General features: G+C 54.2%; 8 protein-coding genes across 8 annotated transcripts; 4 read left to right on the forward strand and 4 right to left on the reverse strand.

Moving 5' to 3' along the window:
* Positions 1-16: 16 nt before the first annotated feature.
* On the forward strand, positions 17-3,855 carry AB675_11791 (uncharacterized protein; the record flags this gene model as incomplete). The annotated part of the gene is made up of 3 exons (XM_018140667.1): positions 17-512; positions 559-1,336; positions 3,123-3,855. The coding sequence occupies 3 exons, from the start codon at positions 17-19 to the stop codon at positions 3,853-3,855; spliced, it is 2,007 nt and encodes a 668-aa protein (XP_017996797.1).
* A 2,796-nt stretch (positions 3,856-6,651) lies between these two features.
* On the reverse strand, positions 6,652-8,248 carry AB675_11792 (uncharacterized protein; the record flags this gene model as incomplete). The annotated part of the gene is made up of 3 exons (XM_018140668.1): positions 6,652-7,735; positions 7,781-7,802; positions 7,852-8,248. The coding sequence occupies 3 exons, from the start codon at positions 8,246-8,248 to the stop codon at positions 6,652-6,654; spliced, it is 1,503 nt and encodes a 500-aa protein (XP_017996705.1).
* Positions 8,249-10,926: 2,678 nt separating this feature from the next.
* Positions 10,927-12,127, reverse strand: AB675_11793 (Ribosome-interacting GTPase 1; the record flags this gene model as incomplete). The annotated part of the gene is made up of 3 exons (XM_018140669.1): positions 10,927-10,946; positions 10,998-11,118; positions 11,165-12,127. The coding sequence occupies 3 exons, from the start codon at positions 12,125-12,127 to the stop codon at positions 10,927-10,929; spliced, it is 1,104 nt and encodes a 367-aa protein (XP_017996760.1).
* A 623-nt stretch (positions 12,128-12,750) lies between these two features.
* On the forward strand, positions 12,751-13,458 carry AB675_11794 (Cysteine dioxygenase; the record flags this gene model as incomplete). The annotated part of the gene is made up of 1 exon (XM_018140670.1): positions 12,751-13,458. The coding sequence occupies one exon, from the start codon at positions 12,751-12,753 to the stop codon at positions 13,456-13,458; it is 708 nt and encodes a 235-aa protein (XP_017996834.1).
* Positions 13,459-13,934: 476 nt separating this feature from the next.
* On the forward strand, positions 13,935-16,379 carry AB675_11795 (uncharacterized protein; the record flags this gene model as incomplete). Its single annotated transcript, XM_018140671.1, has 1 exon — positions 13,935-16,379. The coding sequence occupies one exon, from the start codon at positions 13,935-13,937 to the stop codon at positions 16,377-16,379; it is 2,445 nt and encodes an 814-aa protein (XP_017996725.1).
* A 743-nt stretch (positions 16,380-17,122) lies between these two features.
* AB675_11796 (UNC93-like protein) lies at positions 17,123-18,906 on the reverse strand (the record flags this gene model as incomplete). The annotated part of the gene is made up of 5 exons (XM_018140672.1): positions 17,123-17,269; positions 17,330-17,443; positions 17,500-18,257; positions 18,313-18,691; positions 18,766-18,906. 5 exons carry the CDS (start codon positions 18,904-18,906, stop codon positions 17,123-17,125), a joined length of 1,539 nt encoding a protein of 512 aa, XP_017996795.1.
* A 1,033-nt stretch (positions 18,907-19,939) lies between these two features.
* Positions 19,940-22,340, forward strand: AB675_11797 (N,N-dimethylformamidase beta subunit; the record flags this gene model as incomplete). The annotated part of the gene is made up of 2 exons (XM_018140673.1): positions 19,940-20,068; positions 20,166-22,340. 2 exons carry the CDS (start codon positions 19,940-19,942, stop codon positions 22,338-22,340), a joined length of 2,304 nt encoding a protein of 767 aa, XP_017996775.1.
* Positions 22,341-22,533: 193 nt separating this feature from the next.
* AB675_11798 (uncharacterized protein) lies at positions 22,534-23,412 on the reverse strand (the record flags this gene model as incomplete). The annotated part of the gene is made up of 1 exon (XM_018140674.1): positions 22,534-23,412. One exon carries the CDS (start codon positions 23,410-23,412, stop codon positions 22,534-22,536), a length of 879 nt encoding a protein of 292 aa, XP_017996759.1.
* Between the last annotated feature and the right edge of the window lie 330 nt (positions 23,413-23,742).

Below are 23,742 nucleotides of genomic sequence, written 5' to 3' on the forward strand. Positions count from 1 at the left end.
TCCCAGTTCTCTGAGCATGACCGGTGCTCCTCTGCAACCCACCCTCAAAGCCGCTTCCACTGCACAGCATTCCCAGCTGTCTGCTGTCGCAAACAGCACCCCGACTCCTTCACGAGCCGCCTCGCCTGCGCGCCCGCGCAAGACGCCTAAGTCGGAGCCGCCGAGCAATGAGTATCTGTCCGACGCGGCGACACTGTCGCTGATCAGACGGATACTGATCGGAGAGTCTAATGCCACCGATCGAGCAAGTCCAGGACCCATCGAGGGCGCGTTGCCGCCATTGACGAGTTCCAACGATGTCGACATTCAGCTATATGCTATCATATCGATCGTGGTGAAAGACTTTATACAGCCATGGTATACCAAGATCACGCCAGATCAAGCCTTTGTGGACGAGGTTGTTCATATTGTCGCCCATTGTAGTCGAGCATTGGAGCAGAGACTCCGACATGCTGACATCGCTGGGCTCATACTCGACGAGGTCCCGGCAATACTTGTACAGCACGTCGAAGGTAGGTCATATCACGTCCAGCATGTCTTCATTTTCTAACTCTTTAGATTTCCAAGCAGCGACCATTTCTCATGGATCCCTGCCGTACGGTAGCGATCTTGTACAGGTATATCATGCTCTAAATCCGCATCCTGCTCTTGATCCAGCCCTGTCGGATGATGCGCGGACTGCGACCGAGCGAGCGCATCGCCAGCTGCTTATCCAAGGAGCGCTTGCGGTGTTGTTACCTACAGAGGATCTGCAGAACTCGAGTCTCCGAATACTGGTGACAGATGTACTTGCGGATCTGATCTTGGGACGGGCAATCAACGACCGTCTATGTCAGGGCTGGTTCTTGCACGAGATGATGTCGAAGGTCACTGTCATCATCAGTCGACGAACGCACCCTAAAATCACTGGCGAAGAGATGCAAGCAGACGCTCGTGGCCGCTTGGAGAAGTTCGGCCTCCTCTCCAGTCAACAAGAGCAAGCCTCAACAGTCCACTCGACATCGTCTCGCCAATCGATTGCCTTCTGGTTCTGGGCTATCCTCCAGTGGTGCTACATGGCCGTCATTGGGCTGAAGTTCACGGGTCGTGGGTTGATGCATGCGCGGCATCTTCCCCCAAGGCAACGAAATCAGGTGCACACGCCAACCCTCACTGGCTCAACCAAGTCGAGTCAACATGATGCAATGGTCCTCGACTACAGCATCTTCTCCGCTGTCTCCATGCTCCTCAGTTTGTCCACCCGCATGCCATGGCTTATCGGTATTTTGGCCTTCTTTCGACACATTTTGACCTCGGGCCAGGAACGGCCCAACAGTACTGGATCAATAGTTGATAGGTGAGTCTTCCCTGTTGTGCTACGTCCTTCATTTCATCGTTGTGCATGAGATCGCTTCGAGGAAGAGCCGGAGCGACAATGAGATGCTGCAATCTCCTCGTCTACCTTGCATGTGCATCAAATGCTGGTCATATGATCAATTCCAGAGCCAATATGCGTCGAGAAGCTGCTTTTCGCCCTCAGAGTCGTCTTGACGTCGCACATGCTGGCGTCCAGCATGCGCATCGAGTGCGTGTGGGTCGAAAATTACCACAATCCCATTCTTCGCCAATGATCTTCGATACAAGGTATTTACAGTACCGCACATGTACTGCTCACAAGGCGTCTCTGGGGTATGATTGGTCGGACCACATCTTGGACTTATTCTCTATCGAGCATGCTTTGCCATCCATGTCTCAAAACGACTCAGTGCCCAGAGACCCATGTTGCCAGTCGTGGGCATGGACAGGCTTTCTCGGACCCAGACTGTTGTCATCCTGCTGACGCCAATCGAGCTCGACGATGATATATACGCCAAAAATGGATGAAACTTTTGCAATCAGATGTCACCTAGGATCAGGCGGACAGGAAGGCACGGCCCCTTCCTGCTGATGCCGCAGCATCTGGTGACCACGAGACTCCATCAGACTGCGCACTCCACGTCGGTGCTCGCTGGAAAAGCACCAAAGAGGACTGGTGAGATGAAAATGCAACATCACGAATGCTGACATTGATCGAAAATTCAACCTGAGAGACCAATCACACCTCGTCGTCGCAGAGTATTTTCTCGTTCACCCTGCTCTCGACATCTCATTGGACATGCGCGAGGCCTTTTCCGTGCTCGGATCGGCATCGGCCCTCAACAAAAGGCACGCCAGTCCAGCCACACTACGAGGTCCACGAGCCCTTGCTTTCCCGACAAGGCCTGCGTCTCCATCCTGCGCCCTCAAACACCTCACGAACTTGATCTGTCACTTCTCCTCACGACTCCTCAAGCCCACCAAATCACATTGGCCGACTTTGCGTTCTCGATTGACAGCGGCTTCGACCGCTCTCATCTTCTTGCATTGCATGAGAAGCACGAAGTCCACATGCTAGCCTTGCATTGGTCTTTTTGCTCAACAATCTGGCATTTCGGAATCATTAAGGCTTCTAAGCCTGAAGCCCGCGTTTGCCACTACTGCCGGCGGATGTTTTAGCGGCGCTTCAAGCTACTTCGCTACTCGCCCTCCGACCGTTGTGGTCGCCTTCCCTCTTTTCGCGCAACATTGTCGAGCACGCTTTCGAAGCGCGTGTTTCCCGACTAGGATGGATGTAGACGCCGTCTAGATCCTTGCTTGTTGCTGTCAAGCGAGTCATTCGAGACACTAGCGGCTGCCTCTGGGATTTGAGGTTACGGCTCGCATCTATCCTGCCGTCTCACTGCGCCGCGAACGTGCCGAAGCGCAACCGAGAGCGGAGAGCTCAAGCCCGGGAGCTCTGGGCACATGTCGCGGTTGCTCGAGGCGGGCAAAGAAAGGGGCATCGTCCTCGCTGTCGAAGGCTCGTTGGGCTGCGACAAGCTGTGAACAGCAGGAACGACCATATGTGCAATCCGCAGCACCGCAATACTGTCCGCTGGTCATCTCGTACCGTGAATCCAACGACTGGACATGATGAACAGCCTGTGCATCGTATCGTGCCATGTTACCAGTATCTTCGCCAGCTAGGTCTTGCCAGCGCTCGCCATCATCGTGTTCTCTCATGCACATCCATTTGACTGTCTGCGACGATTCCTCCGCCATCGTAAGCTAACCAGCGCCTATAGATTCCTCCACACCTCGATAACGAAGCACCTGTTCCCTCCATCTCTCATACCGCTACTCCTGATCAACTTGCGCGCAACAATATTCCCACAGAACTCTCTCGGCCCAGCCGCGCCTCCACCGCCGACACCAGAGCGTGCTCTCGAGATTCGTGCCACTGCTGCTCACGATCTGCTCTCTCTGCTTCCCAAGGTCGGCGTCCGGGCTCTCTTCGGAGCAGATCAAACACTCGAAGATCACGATGGAGAAGCCAACACCGCACAGAGACAAGTAGAAGACATTCTAGATGTCTTCGGCGAAGCCAGACTGAACAAGTACTGGATTTACGGCATCATTGAGCTTATCATCGTCAGATTGTGTCCCGAAATGCTGAGCAAGACCCCGACTGAGCTCATGGCAGATCGGGGCGCTGATTGGACGACGGCTGGCGCAGAGGACGAGGAGCCGTCTGATCTGACAAGCAGCGAGCTTTTGCCTCACATCGAGCTGCAGAAGACGACGAGCTCGTCGCGGCAGGAGCAGGAAGAGAAGGCGAGGAAACTGAAGGCGGCCCAGAGGCGGCAGGAGTCGAGGGATGAGAAGGATTTGTTTGCGGCGTCGCCTATGGTCGGGCAGCAGCAGCGGCAGCAGCAGCAACCGCGGTCAAGACCGCCCGATAGGGAGAGACGCCAGCAGTCAAGATCGGAAGGCCAGTGGCGGAATGAGAAGTTGCGGGTCGTAACGAATGGTAGCTAGCAAAAGATCTGCATGTTCTTCTGTGACTAGCGCAGCCTGCTTCTTGAGTCTGCTACTCGAATTCATTCTCGCTTGCAACCAGGTTCATGCCTCACCTTCCGCTTCGCACCATCCCGTGTGCTTGTCCTTCTCTTGATGACTCTTGACGAAATTATTAGGCTTCATCTGTCTCCCCGTCAGCTCATCTCAGGCAGAAGAACCACATCCTGAGAACCGGCACCTGGGAATCATGCAGGAACGCCGTTTCTGTACCACCCACACTTTTCTCGAGCCGAATCCAAGATGTCGGGTTGCAGCGTGAGTGCCAGGGCAGGGAAAGCTGTAACTCGGATCTAGTGGGAAACTTTTGGTCGGAATGTTCTTTGCTTCTTCTGACAGTCCGGTGACAAGATCTTTTGACACTTGACAGCGGACTTCGGGATGCCCTATTGGAACGACATGCTGCCATGTATCTTGGTGATCTCAGTTGCATTTGGTATCAAGCGGCTATGCTGGAGGTCCAGCTGATCACAGCTCTCGTGCGTGGCTTGCTGATGTTATCGTCGACCGTAGACCTTGCCGGATGCCTGCGCCGGTTGCGTCGAAAAGTAATCCATGCTCCATCCATTTGATTATTCGTCGGTCTTGCTGTACCTACTCGACGATCCAGTGGTGAGCAAAATCGGTGCAAACAGACTACGAGTCAGCGTGCTTGATGGGATGGCAACTATTGTGTAGTCCCAGACAGTAGCACCTACCTTGCTACGCAGTCTGCCCAAGACGTGATCCGTAGTGCGAGGTAAGTACCCAGTACAGAGCACCAAGTAGCAGACCTACCTACTGCAGCATTGTATCTCAAGGTGTATGCTGGTCAGCTGGAGGGATTGATATGCGACGCCCAGTGAGTGGCCTCGTTCGGCTCCCATCTGCCTGAAAGCAGCACTGGTCTAGGAGTTCCTCTGAGACGCTCTCTCGCAAACACCGACCGCCCACTGCGATCTGTCACAGGTTTTGGGCTATCGAGACACGCGTGTGGGAAACGCACAGCGGAGATGAGGCGGGCAAGGCATAAAGCGAGACACGCGAGCTCACATCAAGTCTCATCAGTGCCATTACTGCTCAGATGGTCTGCAGGCATCTCCATAAGATCGACTCTTTGGTTACAAAGGCAAGCTCTCCGATGTCGCTATTGAAGTAGAGCAATGAAGCTCGCTTGTTGATGACTTGCATCACGTAGAAGGTGTGTCAAGCGAGGACATGGCGTTGCTGCCCAATGTTTTGGCGGTGAAGATCGCTATTTCCTGGAGCGGCAGTTCGGTGTCGTGCATGCCTACCTGTAGAGTACGTCGTCGGCGATGTGAAGCCGATGAATGGCGTAAGAGAGAGTGACCGGCGAGACTTGCCTCGCAATACCAGTGTCTCTGATGATGGAGGTACAGTACTTGCACGGTGTGAGTGGTGTGTGTACCTGGACGAATATGTTTGCCGGGTCAGTACGCCCCACCCACCTGAACGACCTTCCTCCGAGCTCTTGTACTCAATTCCGCTGCAACTTTTTCGTAACACAGCGTACGCGGACCTCATCCTCCTATCTTCACCTTTACTCTTCGATTCGTGCTGTTGATGAGAACATCATGGCTAAGACAGAAATCCGTAGTTCCGGCCCAGCCCGAACCAAAGAAGTGAAGCAAAAGCCACCTCTGACCTCCAATTGGCTGCACGAATTCCGTCAGATGAAGTCATAAATTCCTACAAATGGGTGTGAGGCGGGAGGTTTGTTTTCGAGGCACGAGTTCTGTCGAGTATCTTCGGGGAGGAGGGTGTACTGTATGGACGCACTGGACGGACTCGCGAGTCGTGAAAGGCATGTTCGAAGGTTTGGCACGACATTTGCGAAATTTTAGAGCTTCGAATCTACTATGTAGAATGTGCCCATGTGGGCTGTGGATGGGACAACCATCAAATGGTGAACCGTACTGCTTGGCTTACTGCGCTCAGATATGTGGCAGTACGGATTGAGTGCCACGTATTTGCTTCACCTGCCTATTTGACTTCCGTGGTCCTCAACTCCGCCGTCATCCCTCTGTCCTGCACCAGACAGTGCATGCGCTATCGGCCGTCTCAAGAAGAATGAAATGCTCGAGCACTGGCTGCTCTTCGTTCGTCGCATTGCTGCGAGCTGCGGCATCGCTGCCCTTTCTGGTGTCGGTCGTGGCGTCTCAATGTGCTGTTGTTTCCATTCGACCTGTGAAGGTCAGTCCCTTTGAGCTTTGCAGCTCAGTGTCTTCCTTCTTCATGCTATACGTCCCGTCCTGTCATGAGATGTGCGAGCTTGTGCTCCTTTCACAGTCTCCCAGTCGTCCGGTCCTTGCCGTCATCCCATGCCCTGGACCCGAACGTCCTTCGATGCTACCTAATGCTAGAAATCGTTCTCGTCCTCCGAAGTGAGAAGGCCCGAAAGAGCTGGACACATAACGTCGCGGCCGTCAGAGAAGAGATAAAGAAAGCGCCGTGTGGCGTGCTATTGGCCTTAGCGTTCTATAAGCGCCGAGTCGAATCGAAGTTGAATGATCGTGCTGCGTTAACGAGACGTGGCCTGAGCCGAGGCGTCCGGCGTGTCCGTCGCAGCCAGTCCCTGTCGTGTTGGTTCACCGAATGGCTAGTATGACTAGCAGTGGCGTGGTGAAGTCTGCGGTGGATGTGTGAATCGGTGTCGAGCGTCGGCTGGGGTAGGGAGATGATGGCCGGAAGGGACTGTAGTGCGCACTGCTCAGTCGAACAGAGCCTCTGCTGCCACCAGTCTGATACCTGTCAATCTCAAGAGATGCCCATGTACCCTCTCTTCCTTCCGCCTTTGCCATCAGCAGTATGCAGGAATGCGTTGCTCTGCGTCGGACTCCTGATCAGCTTCACCTTCTCCATCAACTTTCCTATCGCCAGGTAGTCGTCCGGATCCGCGAGGCCAGGGTTGTCTTCCAAGGCCTTCTTGATTGCATGCAGGGCTTTCAAGTGATCGTCGTCGGCCGGACTTATCGGATTCGTGATCGAGACTGGCGAGACAGACTCAGAGGGCACGCTGGGGTACGGCTGCGGAAGAGGGGGCGCATGCATCGGTGTGAAATGAACTGTCTCGTCGTTGTTGACGTCCTCATGGATGTCAGGAACGGACTTGTGACGTTTGACTACTGCCGGGTCGACGTGTGACTGCATCGTCAAAGATGTGGTGAGTGCCCGTGTCATAGGTGGCTTCGAGTCCATCGCTGTCGGCGTCGGTCTGGACATCGTGCTTGTCGATGCGTAGTCATCGAGGTTGCTCAGTGTCTGACTGCGCTGGCGATGGAGGTTGGTCCCAGACGGAACTCTGAAGGTAGGTCTGGAAGGCAGTTCGGTCATCACGTCGTCGTCCTGGACAGCTTCATCGGACAATGGAGACAAGCCCGAGGGATCCTCGAAGAAGTCTTCTGACTTGCCTACAAAATCGAAGAACTGGTCGTTATCGTCCTTGACTGCGTCGTCGTCTAGAGCGGATGCCGGAGCCTTCACATCCTCTGATGATGCAGGTGATGCGAAAGGAGAGGTCTCTGTTTGTGTTGTCACGGTCGAATCAGTCGCAGTGTCCGTGTACTTTCCCAGCTGGTTCTTCTGCTTGAACTTCTCGAGCCAGCTCGTGCTCGACAGCAAGGCTTGGTCACTCCTGCTGAAGGAGAACTTTTTCGCCTGCCTTTTCAGATCTTCGTCGCCGACCGCGATCCCGTTTCGTTGCTGATTGCGTACCCAGTTGGCGAGCGTCTTTTCGAAGTCGGGCAACTTTGCTTTTGATTTCTTTCCCGGACTGACAACATCTTCCAACGGAGGCAAATTTATGTATTTGTCCTTCTGCCGCAGTATCTTGGAGACAGTGCTGTCAAGATCAGCCAATGTTACTTCTCGTATGCGTCACCCTTACCTTCTCTCCACGTTGAACTTGGCTAGAGACGTCAGTCTTGTTCAGGTTGCACAGCATTCGGGGCCACTAACCTCCTATCTGCGTCTGCTTCATGCTGGGATTCTGCTCAGCCTCCAAGCACATCTGCCGACGTTCCTCGTCCGTAAGCTTACGTCGGGAAGTGTTGCTCTTTGCGCTCGTTGGTGTAACATCTGAGATTGTTCCAGCAGACAGTGGTGTATGTATGGGTGCTGCAGCAAGGACTGGCGGCTGGTACGACCCGGGGTGACCTCCAGATGGGTGTGCTCCGGAGGCTATCATGCTCGGCCACAGGACATTGTGACTTGTGATGAGCGGTGGCGGCATCTGCGGCACTCCTGCAGCGTACGGGGGAGGCCGTGCAATTCTGCACGCCGGTTCGAGTGATCCTGGAAGAGATGCAGGCGGCTGGTGGTAGTCGAACTGAGAATAGTCATGCATCGGCGACATGGTCGTCGACGGTAACCCGGAAGGCGAATACATCCCTCCCATGGGATTGATCCACGCATTTTGACCACCTCCAGAGCCTTGGGACTCATGATGATGGTCAGATGGCATAGTCAACACTTGCATTTGAGGCCCCGAGGCTGCTCTCACGGCTGCTGGTCCGACGTGTTGCCTTGCATTGGCACTATGCTGGTGGAATCACCAATGCACCTGTCCGTCGGTCCGGGTAGCACCAGGCGAGATGTTCTTTGTTGGTGGATTGCGTCAGTCCTCGTCAGTCGAAGTATGCTACGTGTCAAGGTGTTATTGAGGGTGATGCACAGCGGTGAAAGACAGGACAGGGACCCGGTGGGCCCGTATCTGCTTAATGCTGTCTATCAAACTTCAACTCGAGGTGCGAGTAAGGAACACGACTATGACAGAAGAGGTTCCGATGGGTCGCTTTCGAGGTCCCTCGGGCGATTGGATTGACCTTCCCTGGGCGGCAGGGAGCGCTGTGGCTAGGGTAGCTCCGACGGGGATGTTTCAAGGCACGGGTCGCTCTTCGGACGCTTAAAGGGGGGGTGCCTAGTCCGAGTCAAGTTGAGCCCACAAAATGTTTTTCTCCAGGGGTTCTAGGCGATATCGAGCCTAGATTCAGAAGATCCTAGACTGTGGTGGCTTGGAAAGCCTCGTACCTCCACCACACGATGCGTGGAGGGGCAAGCCACCGAAGACACCTGAGCAGAATCCCCGTCGAAGTGATGCTCTGATAATCGGGCAGGTGTGCTGCTACTCAAGGCAGAGTATTTCAATCTCGACCGGGCCGCTGTAGAATTGTACCTGAACAACTGCCGATGCTCTGCATGCGGGTCTCGATGCAGTAAAGTCGTCCTGGCGAGGCGGTTGTTCAAACAATAGGCAATTATTCAAGCGCTCAAGTCTCCTGAGTTCTGCACTCAGAGAACTATCAAAGAGCGCCTCAAGATACCGCGACGCAATATTGAGTTCTTAAATCGTGCATTTCGTCAGGCGCCTCCCACGGTCTGACTCCAAGCGAACGAGACGGGAATATGCGCATTCATTATTGCTTGATGGACTCCTGAGCTGGTAGTTGATAAGATGATTTGTTAATTGGTCATCCACTCCGTCTCCGACCTGCGGTATGGCTTGATAGTGCCGCAGTCGTCAATCAGAGATCTGGCGCAGCTCTGTAGGCAGTATCGTACTGGTACGCAGCGGAATGGTAATTTTCAGTACCATTCTAGCCCTAAGATGAGGCATCTCCTACCCGTGGGGGCACTGGCGGACCTGCTGAGGACAGAGATGTCCTGCCCATCAGATGCTGCTCGTGCGCTCGAGATCGATGTGGAGAGAGAGTCGAGTAGCCGGAAGAGGTGCCCAGAAGTGAGCGACGGTTTGGAGGCAGTTGCAGGCGGGCGGCTAAATAGGGCGTACTCACCCACCACATCAAATCAGCGTCGACAAATGAAAGGTGTAACACCTAATTGATTGAAATGTGTCTGTTGGAGCCCAATGGGCTTCACAGTGGTGGGGTGGGCATTATTGCCAATCGTACGCCATTCGCTGCTTCTCCAGGACTTCCTTTGCTCGTTCGCAAGCAGAATTTTGTTACCGCAATCCTCGATCCTTAAGCACTACAATGGCTTTCGTCAATCTCGGAGCAGCCCTAGGTCTGAGCGACGCAAGAACCAACGAATATGGAATGTGATGGATGACTCATGGGTACACTTGAACATGCGAAATGCCAAAGGTCCTGAACCGAAGCATAGCAATGGAAGGATCGATATGCCGGTGTGTTGTCGCTACCAGCAAAGACGATCATCGCATTCGCTCAATGGCGCACTAGTGGTTCAATAGCGCTGCTCCTCGGAGGAATGCGACCCAAGTGAACGGCAATGCTATCACCGCATGGCGATAATGAGGACAAGCGAGATGGCCGTAGTGAGTGCTTCATATGCTTAATGCATATGATGCGATCTCGTGCAATCCCCCGCACTCGATAGCTGTCGATCGTGAAGAAGGCGCTCATTCCTTTGGAGCATCCTATTATTACGTCTGCCCGTTGAGCGACCTGTCGTCGGAATTCACTCTTGTTGTGGATTCCAGAGCTCTGGGCCTGCAGGCGTCATTGCGATGTCGCGACGGGCACCTACAAGACATTCTGCATGGCTGCTGACCAGGGTTTGGTACCTGACATTCGAGCTGCGATAATTGCTAACGGCATCGCGTGTTAATCCCGGACGTCGAACGGTCAACCCCGCCCAATCCGGCCAATACGGTTTCAAGTCAGCGACCAGTATCGGATGTTGGTGTAGCGGACGAACAGTGCTGTTGGCTAGGTATAGTCTCGAGTGCGAAGTCCGGCCACACTGCAATTTGGCGATGTCAATGTTGAGAAGTTATACGAATCAGTCCTTGTCGATCAGCAAGGAGGACTCTGCAGCAAACCCTGTAGGTTTGCAAGCATTGTGGGTGAGTTCGAGAAGCACAGACCAAGTCCGCGTTGCCTCACGGGAGGATAGGCGGCTTTTCAGGGCCGAAGCTGCGCCTAGCATAACCGAACAGCTAAAATGAAGCCTAAACCTTGAATCAAGGCCTGGTCTCCATTTGCTTCACACCATATCTGTCGAATTTGTTGAGAAGCTTTTGTCGAGAGCCAACAGAACGGATGTGATGGATCATTTCTTGATGATGGTGACTGCAAGAACCACGTTAATAACGTGATAATTCGCCCATGCGGTGTACTTACTGATGTCCTCATCTGCTAGCTCGTGTGATAAGCCAACGCGCTGAGGCTGGTGCTTCACTGATCGTCCATAAACGATGGCGACACGGAAGTCGTCTACAATGGTCTTATGTATGGCGTTACACTAGACGAGTATTAGCGGGCAGTGTGCATGTGTGGGATCGACTTACGAAATCTTCGACGGTCGAGGCGCTCTTGCGGAGGACGACAGGTGCTGTATAATCTGGTTGTTTCCCTTTTGGCTTGGTGTAGACTCGCCTCAGTTCGAGTTTCTCCCACATCTGTTCCAAGAGCTCATCGACATTCCAACCTTGCTCGGAACTGATTGGGCATGCGTTCGGGATCCGGTAGAGCAGGTCAAGCTCTTCAATTGAGATGGCGTCAATTTTGTTGAGAGCGTAGATGACGGGAATATAGCTACGACTCTTCGCTTCGAGCACGTCGATCAGATCGTCAATGGTGGCGTCGCAGCGAATGGCGATATCGGCTGAAGATATTCTATATTCGTTCATGACCGCTTTGATCTCATCGTGGTCGATATGAGACAGTGGAACGGTACTGGTGATGTTGAGCCCGCCCTTGTCCTTCTTCTTGAAGACGATATTTGGCGGCTCCTTGTTGATACGGATGCCGAAGCCTTCGAGTTCGGTTTCAATGACACGTTTGTCGGTCAATGGCTTGTTGACGTCGAGGACGATGAAGATGAGATGGCACGTCTTGGCCACGGCAATGACCTGTCGACCACGACCTTTGCCATCCTTTGCACCTTGAATGATACCTGGCAAATCCAGCATCTGTATGGCAGCGCCGTTGTACATGACCTGGCCCGGCACTGTGGTGAGCGTTGTGAACTCATATGCTGCCGCTTCTGAGTGCTGGCCTGTCAGCCTACTCATGAGGGTCGACTTGCCCACTGAAGGGAAGCCTATGAAGCCGACTGATGCCACACCCGTTCTTGCAACATCGAAGCCTGAACCACCACCGCCACCACTCGATGTTGGCGTGAGCAGCTCTCTCTTCAACTTGGCCAGCTTCGCTTTCAATTGACCCAGATGAAATGATGTGGCTTTGTTCTTCTGCGTCTTGGCCATTTCGGCCTCAATGTCCTTGATCTTATCCACCGTCGTCGCCATCTTGCCGGACTGTGCTCAAAATTCGGTGTATGGAGGGGTAGATGGCTTTCGTCAGTTCGTGGTGGTGTATGCTGCACGAGCGAGGTGGTGGCAAAGAATCAGTGAGTAGGCAGGTGTCGAGTATGAGGGCTTTGCCAAAGTCTGTGCAGATGAAGGTGACTCTGGTCGCAACTGCCATGTTGCCTCTCTCAAATGGGCGACTTCACTTCCACGAAAATTCCAGGTCACGTGTACTTTGCCCGCGAAGTTTAGCCGGCGATACCCGCCGCGTCCCCTCCAGACAGCAACCTGACCTCCTTGTGACCCCGGAATTCCATCTCATATTACGCGATACATTGCTTTCCGTGGATAGTCATTTCGGCAGAGTTCATTGAAAGGTCAGCATGTTGCACAATCGCAGGACGTGAGAGTCGAACGAGATTTCACGTGCCCGTAATCACAAGGCGTACCCTCAGACCGCATTCGAGAGACAAGTTCTGAACTCACAAACAATCTTATCTCTGATCTGACTGCTGACAATCCATCCTGCGAACGCCCGGTCTAAACGGGCTTAATTTATACTTTTCAGCGCCCACTGGGCTGGACTCCGTGTTCTCGTCGCATGCGGTCTAGTTATACCCAAGATGCTGCAACATGCGAAGCCCGCTCCGTCCTGCATTCCCTCGACTCCAGCCTCCGCTATGCACTACGACCTCAAACCCCCAGGTGACCCCTTCCACTGCCTGGTCAAGTCCTTGTCCGACGTGCTGGGCCCATCAAGTGGGATAGACTCTGCCGATGTCAATCCACAAGACCTCATCAATCTCATGTCAATATACACCTCGAAAGAATCAGAGTGGAAAGACTACGCATTCGCCGATCCCAGCCGGAACTACACCCGCAATCTGGTGGACAAGGGCAACGGAAAGTCCGACCTGCTGATCGTTGTCTGGAACCCTGGCCGTGGCTCACCTATCCACGACCATGCAGACGCTCACTGTGTCATGAAGATATTGAAGGGTTCGTTGACAGAAACCCTTTACAACAAAGTCCTGCCCAGCGCAGACCAAGCAGGCGATGGTCAAAGGACACCGCCTCAAGTGGTCAAGCAGACGATGTACGAGCGCGACCAGGTGACCTACATATCTGATGACATTGGCCTTCACAAGATCTCCAACCCTTCCGAGACCGATGTCGCGGTGTCTCTACACCTCTACACCCCGCCTCATGCAGCCAACTTTGGCTTCAACTTGTTTGACGACAAGACCGGCAAGCGTACTCACATTAAACAAGCTGGGTTCTTCTCCGATTGCGGCAAAGTATTGAGCGAGTCCAAGTTCGGATCATTTTGAAGTCTTTCTCTGGGCATGATATTAGCGAGGTGTTTTGGCGTTGAGGCAGCGACCAAGCTCCCAGGAGGATGCTGAAAGGAAGTTGGCGGGGTCATCGATTGATGCACCGGTATGGGCATCATGTCGAGTCTTGGATGAGGTGTCCTAGTATAGGTGTGGCAGAACTTCAACAGTTCTTCGGAAGTTGCGGTCTTTCCGAATCCAGTCTTCGCTGCTCACATACTTCTGTACCTGCTCCCTGCTTCTTCAAATACTCGCAGTTACGCAGGTGCTTTCATGTAGACATAACTGCCTGCCGCTCAATCAGAATTGGCGGCCATGAGTCACGTGAAGGTAGTTTCCCAATCAAGCTAGCGTACAAAAGCAACTCTGAATGTTTTGGCTGACACGTCGATCACGCCGGCTTCGTTCTCCTTCGCCCTAACCCTTACGCGAATACTTCCATCTCAGCAAAACAGTCGTGTCATCTCGTCGAGATGGCTTCGTCACGCGGAGGACGATCGGCTCAGAGAAAGGACACGCCGCAATCGCCACGCAAGCCGCCGTCGGCCGTCGGCTCACCAAAGCAGACGCGTCGCAGTGCCAGAACAACAAGCCGCGAGCCAGAGCCCGAGCCAAGAGTACAACAACAACAACACCTCGAGCCGGTTGTTGAAGAGCTTGGCGTCGTCGAGCCATCCGATGATGACGCTAGTGACATTACTGCTGGCACACAGAGCGAGTTCCAGAGTCTGAATGTCGACAACATCATAGAAGCTCTCCCTAGTGTGTGGGAGGACTCTATTCAACTCATCCAGTTCTTCGCCAAAAACAGAAATTCGCTGGAGCAGCTGCAAGATGGAGCAGACCCTTCTATATTCCTCTTCAAGAGGTGCAAGCGACTTGTTGAAGGCTTCCTGGATGACCGTGCTCACTTCAGCAATCGAGTCTTCATCAATACTCAGCTCGTTGCTCACAAGCTTCGGGACTCAGTGGGTGATGATGCAGCCCGTCGCCCGGATGCCATCCTCTTCGCTGCCAATGTGGTCATGCTATTGGCCACCATGATCACTGGTGATATCGCACGGAAGGATGAGGTTCTGCAGCTCATCTATCCGTCTTTCCCAGCTGGCTTCGCGTCCTTGGAATCTGGTGGTCTGTTCTCAACCAACTTAGCATCCGAGACGATCGAATTCGGCAACATCCTACGCACTCAGCTCTTCATCATGCGGGTTGCGGAGGCGTACCAAGAAGGAGTCAGCTTCGATCCGGACAATTACATACATGATCTATTCACGACAGACACAGGAGCTTATAGGGGAATGGAGATTGTCGACAAGGGTGAGGCTGATTTCAACAAGGACATGATCACAAAGTTTCTTCAAAGCCTTCGCCAACGCTTTGTGACTACAAGTGCCTCCAACCCTGTCAAACTAGCCGAGCTAGAGGAGGCTTACCCATTTGCGGACTTCCTTCAGCACCTCATTCGATGGTCTGAGGATCGCGGAAGAGAGCTTCAAGAAGCTGTCGAAGCTCAAGGCGGCGCTGAAGCCGTTGCTCAGCGTCTCGTGGGAAGCCAGCCTGACGAAATCGATCTTGGATATGACGAACTCGCCGAATCCACGGAGCAACACGTTTCAACCCCGCCCAAGCCTCAACCACGCAAGGCGGCAAAAAAGAAGATGACGAAGAATATGGCTGCCAATATCGCACGCTTGAACGAATTCAAGGCTCAAGCTGCCGCCGAGGAGACTGGGTTCGATACCCAATCTCAATCAAGTGTCATACCCCCGTCCATTGTGGACCGCATCGAGGTGCTCGACGAGGAGGATCAACACACCGCTGAACAACTCTTGTCAGCGAACAACGCTGTGCCTCCCAATCCTGACCCACACCAGGTGCAGCGGATCATGCGAGAACTGGCTGAGAGAGCACTCAATGAGCCTTCATCCAGCAATCCTGCGAACCCTCGGCCACGACCTCGCTTCGATGAACCTCAACCGAATGCTCGTCGTCTAAGCTTCAACGATATCGACTCACAGCAGCCAACGCCGCGCAACAAAAAGCGCGCAGCAGCTCCCGCAACGGACGACGAGGAGTTTGAAACAGACAAGCGCCCTGCACCCAAACGTCGCCGCCAAGTCAACAATGACAACATCGATCCTCAACTCCGAGAAGAGCTTCCCGCACTAGACGAGGACGACGACTTCACCACGCCAGGCACGCACCCACGGCCAACCTTTCAGACAACTGCCTCGCCTCGTCGCCTCGGACGACCTTTCCAGCCGCAATCCGCCAACAACGCTGGACCAAGCTCCACTGCCCCACCGCTAGGCGCACAACCAACTCGACTCGAGCAAACGCCCTCCATACCGCCCAGCAGCGCTCCTGCCGCCCGACGGGAAACGCTGGACCCTGAAGGCGCTTTCCCTGCCAGCCAAGCATTCAACGATGCCCGAGACCTGGCCAAGCAGGAAGTCCGCAAGAGGAAGACTGCACTTGCCAACCCGCCTAACCCCGACGCCGCCGCCAACCCTGACGCCGACGTCGACAACAGCGACCTACCTCCCCTGACCCAACGCGCCGAACTTCCTGCCACAGGCAGCGGCTACCAAGTCCGCAAGCCCTGGACTCCCGCCGAGGAGGAGCGCCTAATCACGCTGATCGGCGAGGTGGGTCCCTCATACGCCAAAATCCTGAAGCTAGACGCGCAACATGACCAGGGCCCGGAGCTGGAGGAGCGCAATCAGGTGCAGTTGAAGGACAAAGCGCGGAATATCAAGTTTGCGTACCTCAAGGCGAATGTGGCGCTGCCAGATGGATTTGGACCGGTGAGTATCGGGCCGAAGCTGGTGGCCAAGTTAAATGAGCTGGGGATCACGGGGCTCGGTGTGAGTGACCTTTCCCGTCGTGTATTTGCACTCCCACGCACCTTGACTTGACGAGAGGGCTAATCAAGCTTGTTTGAATCATAACAGGCAGACGGTCGTACAGCCAACTAGTCATCGGTCGGACAGGACACGCAAAATGACACACCCTCTTATGAGCCGACCTCAGCAAGTGTACACGAGACCACAACGACAGATACCTATCCGGCCTCCACAAGATATTGTACAATAGCACACTGCGCTACCAACGACCGCTTCGCACAGTCAGGATCTCGAAGGATCTGCGAATGTTGTTCGTAAGGCCGCGCAAGATCTCGATCGAGTGACTGTAGCTTTGCATGAATGGGACGTGGTTCAACCACCAGGTAGACCCGAGCGGGAGGCGGGCGCAGTGATGTGTGTCCTCATGTATGACGGGTGGTGGAGTGGACCGACATGTAACTTCGGGGTTTTGGAGTATGGTGGTGCTTGTTAGGCAAGGAGATTCTCGAGTCGGCTGACTGTTCGTCTCGAACCCTTATGCTTTCCTTCGCACATCACTTGGTTTTGTGGGGTGGAGTTGCGGGAGCGGGCATCGGGTCTTCCACACGGGTCTGGCCGGGAGGTCGTCAGGTCGACACGGACTTTGAAAGGGTGTGGTATATGCGTGTATGTACAACAGCTGTGTCGGACTACATCATGGATAATTCATTCATTCAATCGATCATTCAACCAAGACGAGTATTGCTCTCGCCCACTACGTTCTGATCAAGTCTACCCAACGACGTCAGATGACTAGTCTTGTCCCTCATAGCAGTTTACTCCTTTGATGGGACGTGGGTCTCCTCAAATTGCACCTTTTCGTCTCTCAGCTCTGCACCGTCTTCCGGCAGGACGATCATGTTGGTATCCTTGAGCCAGTATTTGATGATGGGCAATACACATAGCATGCCGAAAGCCAAGAACTATATGAAACATCAGCGAATTCCGCTCAAGTGTCAACCTGATGAATGGGGACAACTCACCGCCCATGATGCCCCAAACATGAACTCCTTCGAGTATTTGGCGTAGTCCAACGAGTACCCAACGACCATGCACAGTGCGTTCAGCAGTCGATACAGCGCCGCATAGACCGACAACTGCGCGAATTGTTAGGTTCATTAACATGATATGCAAGCTTGTGCAAAGAACTCACCTCAGCCGGATCATTACTCAGCGCTCCAATGAACCAATAAGCATAGCAATTGTACGTCGCGTCCGTAAAGCCATACATCACAAACAGCAGACACCACCATCCATAATCACGACCAAAGACATCCAGACGCTCCTTCTCATCGAGGCCCTCCACAGTGTACTTCATGCCCCAATAGCCTCCAATCCAGATCGCGTTGATGATGACAAAGGTATAGACCAAAGCCCAGAAAGCCCGCTTGCGGCGCCCAAAGGGCAACTTGTCCGTGAAGAGATACGTGCACCAAGGCGCAAACACTTGGGCGACGCCAGACAGAAAAGCATTGAGACTGCGGGCCCGCACCGTGAAGACTATACCGTTGAAGTCGTTGTTTTGGTAGACGCCGAAGAAATTGACAGCCCAGCACATAGGGAAGAAGAAGACGATCCAGCGGTTACGGTTGATGACTTGAACAGATGCGCGGAACTCCTCTGCCAGGGTCTTCTGTCTCTCTAGCGTCACTCGAGATCCATCTTCGCGCACGATCTTGTGCCAGGGGTATAGCGCGGCTCCCAGCGCGGCACCGATGAGCATGAGAGCCATGAGGCCGATGTAAGTGCCGTTGCCGACGCGGGAGCCGTTGTCATCGCCTGCGTTCCAGTTCTGGGCCAGTGGGATGGCGGCACCGATGACCAGGCCGACTTGGTAGATCGACCAGACGATGGAGATGTAGAGGCCTTTTTTGTCTTCGGAAGCGAACGAGGTCAGGCCTGCGCCCTCGGCTACTCAGAGAGTTAGTGCTTGGTCATGTTACGCATTGTCTTTCGCAATACTGACCGGTCCACAGGAAAGCGGCAGAGAGACCACACCAGGCGCCACCGAAGATCACAAAAGGTACGTTGCCTGTGTAGTTGAAACACCAAAGACTTGCAGCATATGCAGCGTAGCCGAGGCCTCCAAAGCACAACGTCGGTCGAAGCCCGAAGTAGTTGAGACAGGCAGGTGCGACCAGACAGAAGACACTGAAGACTGTGTAAAGGGCGATGTTCGAGACATCGGAAAGGTAAGCGGTTTGTTGACCTGCTCCTCCGATGAACGTCAACACATTGTACATTCCAACAGTCATGAAGAGGACCAGGCCCAGCATAGCGGCTTGGATACGTGGATGACTGTATGGGAATACAGTGATGCCGAGGATGCGACGACCTTGGGGAACCTGCGATGGCCACGTCAGTCCCATATTGACAGAGCAGTGCCGCTTGAACGGGTAGATCGTGCGATTCCACGTACTTCAACAGCACCAGCTATATGCTGACTAGCTTGAGCCTTGTCAATATGCATCTGTTCTGCGATGTATCTGCCATGAGTGGTCACCTCCGGCTCAGCTGGGGAGATCCCCTTGGAGTCAGGTCGGGCGTTTTCGAGATCCATATTAACGTGCTGCGAGGAGGGTGCGACGATGGTGGTGAGGGATCCAACACTTGATGCTCTAAGTCGCTATATATGCCTGTCTCTATCTCGACTGAAAGATAAGAAACGACGATGCCCACCTCTGTCGCGTAAATTCCATCGCGGTTCAGATGGCCGTGGGTTATGGTGTGGAGACATGTCTGGCGGCTACCTCAATGAGCAGTGTCGGAAGGGGAAGGAGAGATCGTGGGATGTGAGTTTCTACAGACTACTAGTGCGCAGAAAGACATCAGTGCAGGAGGGATGCCGATCAACTCAACGCAACGCGCGTGGGAGACATGAAGGATAGACGGCATTGGAGCTTCGGAGGAGGTATTGCGGGAGTGCCAGCATATCAGCCAAGCGCTGATCTTCGTGAAACGCTAACCTTGAACAACAGAGCTTGAGCATTCTCTTATCGTGCCGCATGCCGGAAGACGTTCTTGCTGCTCGGACCCCATCAACTGATTGCTCTTTGATGCGGGGATCACCCGGTGCTCTTGAATCACAGCAAGGTCCAGTCAGATCACCGCGAGCGTATGGAACGGAGCGTCGCCAGTTCCAGCTCGTCAGGAGGAGTATGTATGTAACATACTACCACGTCTTGTGTCGTTGAAGTAGTTGTGCAGTGCTCCGGGGTCACTCACGATAAGCGGGGCCCCTTCCCCAAAGTCACGTGCGGAACTCACCTTCCTAACGGAGGATAGCCGTTTTGGGAAAGATCTCCCTGACCTGGCTGCTGGACTTTGATTTTGAATAGGCGGCGATCAGCCAGAGATAGGGACAGCTCCCCGATCTCTCGCAGGGGCCTCTTGGACGTGAGCAGACTAAGAGGATGCTCCCTCCAAGCAAGATCAAAGGTAGAGTAGAACCACGCTTGTCCAGTGAGCGGGCCTCATCTCGACTGTTTGAGGCCCGCTCTCATAATCACTTAAGTTGGCTGCAAGCATTATGCAAAGATGCAAGACCAGGCGGTCTCATTCATCTGCGCTTCACTGCCATCATCGTATTCCTGATGCCGGCCTCCGATCTCGCCCAGGGCTCGAACGGCCACACTAATGTTACTAATGGGGACAGAGAACCTGAGATTATTGGATATGCAGAACCTTGGATTGTAGCACCTGGTGACACGGTTGACATCAAGGTGAGTATACGGCAGTCTCTGATCTCAGAGAACATCCGAGGCCTTTCACAACCACCTAGGTATCAAAGGTCAGTTTCGGCTGATCAATAAGTGACAGGTGTCATGTACCGAGCCGGAATATGAGCACCAGACGTTCCGCCTGATACAAGGCGTCACACTCGAGCATGCGCCGTCAAAGCAGGAAGAACAAGTGACTGAGATCCCTCCGGGACGCAGAGATGGCCGTTACCAGACAGCTCGACCAGGGTCGTATGTTATGGTGCCAGAATGGGGAGCGCCATGGGCCACGACAAAGGTCATCCAAGTGTCATTCTGGGTTCAGCCGTGGTTGAATAAATGCGGACATAAGCAGGCTCTCGTCTCAAACCTGAATCAGAATACCTACACCGGCTTCGCCGTTGTCATAGACAAGGAGGGTCTGCTCAACGTCCGTCTGGGTACTGGCAAACAGATCAGCACTTTATCCACGGGAATTACGCTGCAGCAGAAGGTATGGACCGAACTGCAGGTGAGACTTGAAGGTCAGAGAGTTCAGGTCGACGCGCTTCCTGTAGGTTTCCGGAATGAACCACTTTTGCCGGCCGCCACTTTCAGTCACACTATCGAAGCGGACGGCCAACTGGTCATGAACCCTGGCCCTTTGCTGATTGCTGCAACGCCCACGCACAATTCCTATGCAGGACAGCAAGGATCGCAGCAAGACGCCACCGACTTCTTCAACGGCCGTATAGGTGGCTTCGCAATCCGAGCAGGAGCACTCCACGCAGACACTCTGCTCGTCAAGTATGATTTCTCGCTGAACATGTCTGACGATGTAGCCGCGGACATATCTGGTCACGGGCATAATGGAATACTTATCAATGCACCAACTCGCGCCGTCACAGGACACGACTGGGACGGATCCGAGCCCGACTGGACCCGCGCGAAGACCGGCTATGGAGCGATACACTTCCACGAGGACGACATGGACGACGCCAAGTGGGCAACCGATTTCAGCATCACAATCCCTCCAAACGCTCGGTCAGGCGCATATGCCCTAAAGGTCGAGACGACTAACGGACGTGATTCAGACTACATCACCTTCTTCGTGACTCGACCTCAAGCGCCACATCGAACATCAGAGGACAGATCCAAGCAAGTCTGCTTCATCTTCTCGACACTAACCTACCTAGCCTACGCCAACGAGCGTCTCTACGACACCACAAGACCCAACACCGCCACCATCGGCCCCAGCTTCGACATCAACAAGGCCCTCAAATCCCCCGAATTCTACAAAATGCAACGCCGCCTCGACCTCGGCCTATCCTGCTACGACCGCCACATCGACGGCTCCGGCGTCTGCTACTCCTCCTACAAACGCCCCATCCTAAACGTCCGCCCAGGCTACATCATGTGGGGCTTCTCCCGACCTCGCGAGTTCTCAGCCGATCTGATGATGCTCGGCTACCTCGAGCACCTCAACATCCCTTATGAGATCCTCACCGACCACGACCTCCACCACCACGGGGTCAGCGCGATCAGCGGCTTCAATACCGTCATCACCGGCTCGCATCCGGAATACCCGAGCTTCGCATCCATGGCGGCCTATGACGCCTTCGCTCGCCAGGGCGGCAACCTTATGTACCTCGGCGGGAACGGTTTCTACTGGCTCAGCGCTCTCGGTGGTCCCACCAACGCACACCGCTTCGAGGTCCGCCGCGGCGACGTCGGCGTAAGACCGTACACTCTCCCCGGCGGCGAGCGCGTCAATAGTCTCGACGGCCGACAAGGCGGTCTCTGGCGATCGCGCGGCAAGAGCTGCAATACACTCTTCGGCGTGGGGTTCTGCGGCGAGGGCACGGGCCCAGGCGTGCCTTACAGGCGGACCAAAGCCTCTCGAAGCCCGGAGTTTGCATGGATGTTCGAAGGCATCACAGACGACATCATCGGCGTGCACGGCTTCGGCGGCGGCGCGTCGGGTGACGAGATCGATCGGTATGATGTCGAGAATGGCAGTCCTGCATCTGCAACGGTGTTGGCGACCAGCACGGGCCACAGTGATGAGTTTGGGATCGCGATCGAGGACTTGGGGTTTCCCGCGATCAAGACGTTGGGGACACAGACGGATCTAATACGGAGCGATGTTGTGTACTATGTGGGGAGGGGAGGAGGAGGGGTGTTTAGTGTAGGGAGTATCAACTGGTTTTGCTCGTTGGGGTGGGATGGGTATCAGACTGAGGTGGCGAGGTTGACGGGGAATGTTGTGAGGGGGTTTTTGGAAGGGAAGAGGTGAGATATGGTGGTATCTGTAGAGTAGATGTTTGGCAAAGTGCGTTCGCAATGTAGTCGTCATATTCTGCCAGTCACAGGCCAGCAAGCTAATTGATACTAGAACATGTCTAATGCTGAATCATGTGCCCACGCACTGACACAGCCTGAGCATAGGAGCGCCTCGACGAGCACTTGTCGAGACCTATCAAGAGCTCCTAGTTGTTGAAGGGATAAGGAGGTTCCACGCCAGCTTGATGACCAGCAATCTCTGCCTGAGCAGCCTCGATCTCGCCCGCCTTCTCCAGGCTGATGTTGGACTTGCTAGGCCCGGCCGAGGCAGGGGGCGAAGCCGTGCCAACGAAGGCTGCCTCAGGTGATACACTTCTAGAGGCCATTTCATTGGTCTGCGTGGCTGCAGTCACATGCTTCAGGCCTGCCTTCTCGTCGTCCCCGGATTCGACTGTGCCAGTCGCGTTCCGTCTCTCCCTGTGGGCCACAAAACTCGCGTTTCTGGTGCGGTCGATCACGTCCTCCACGTCTCGCGTTACGATCTTGAGGTATGTGCGGATACTCTCAGCCTCTTCTGTGGCTGTATGGATGTGGTCAACGCTCCTTGCGCGATTGATTGAGTCGAGACGGTCGTGAAGATCAGCGAACTGCTGGTCGAGGAGGTCAAGTTCTGTGTTGAGGTATGATTTGGCTTCCTTCGTGGAGCTTGCAGCTTTGGAGGGCTTCGCCCCGGAGCCCTTGCGTTTGCTGTGGCAGCCGCAGGTCATCCGCTGGTTGCAGTCGTTGCAGATCAGGAAGACATCGTTCTGGTCGATTCCGCCGGTATTGATGCAGCCTTGGAGCACCTTTGTGCCATCTGGAAGAGTAGTCACTTCTTGTTCATATTCGACATCTTGAACATCGACGTTCGAGCGTCCACGGCGCGATGTCCCAGGATGGCGACTTGATCGAGCGCCTCGCCTCGGATCTTCTTCCTCCTTCGTATCATTGAACCGCACGCTCTTCTTCTGCTCTCGGCGACTGGACGCCTTATTGTAGGTGGAAGTCTTTCGACGTTCCGACGCCCCTCTGCCTAAGAATGACATGACTGCGCTCGTCGCTTTAATACCAAACTTTCCGAGTATGGATGGTGCGATAACTAATACTCGCATGTGGATGTTTCAGGACTGGTATCTGGTAAGGTCTTCTGGTGGTAGGAACAAGGCGTATTTTGTAGGGATCCCAGGCAGTATACTTATACCTGGAGCTCTGCAGCTCCGGTCGAACGGCCCTGATTGCATGACGCTGCTGCGGCCAGTGCTGTATGAGCGCAGAGCAGTAGCCAGTCCAGACGTCATGGTGATGATGGCGGAGCGGTGGTGTGTAAACGCCTTGATCGAAGGTGCCGTCTGGACCGCGGCCAACAGGCTTTGGCT

This window comes from Cyphellophora attinorum, assembly GCF_001299255.1.
Source record: "Cyphellophora attinorum strain CBS 131958 chromosome Unknown Contig28, whole genome shotgun sequence".
NCBI classification, from domain to species: domain Eukaryota; kingdom Fungi; phylum Ascomycota; class Eurotiomycetes; order Chaetothyriales; family Cyphellophoraceae; genus Cyphellophora; species Cyphellophora attinorum.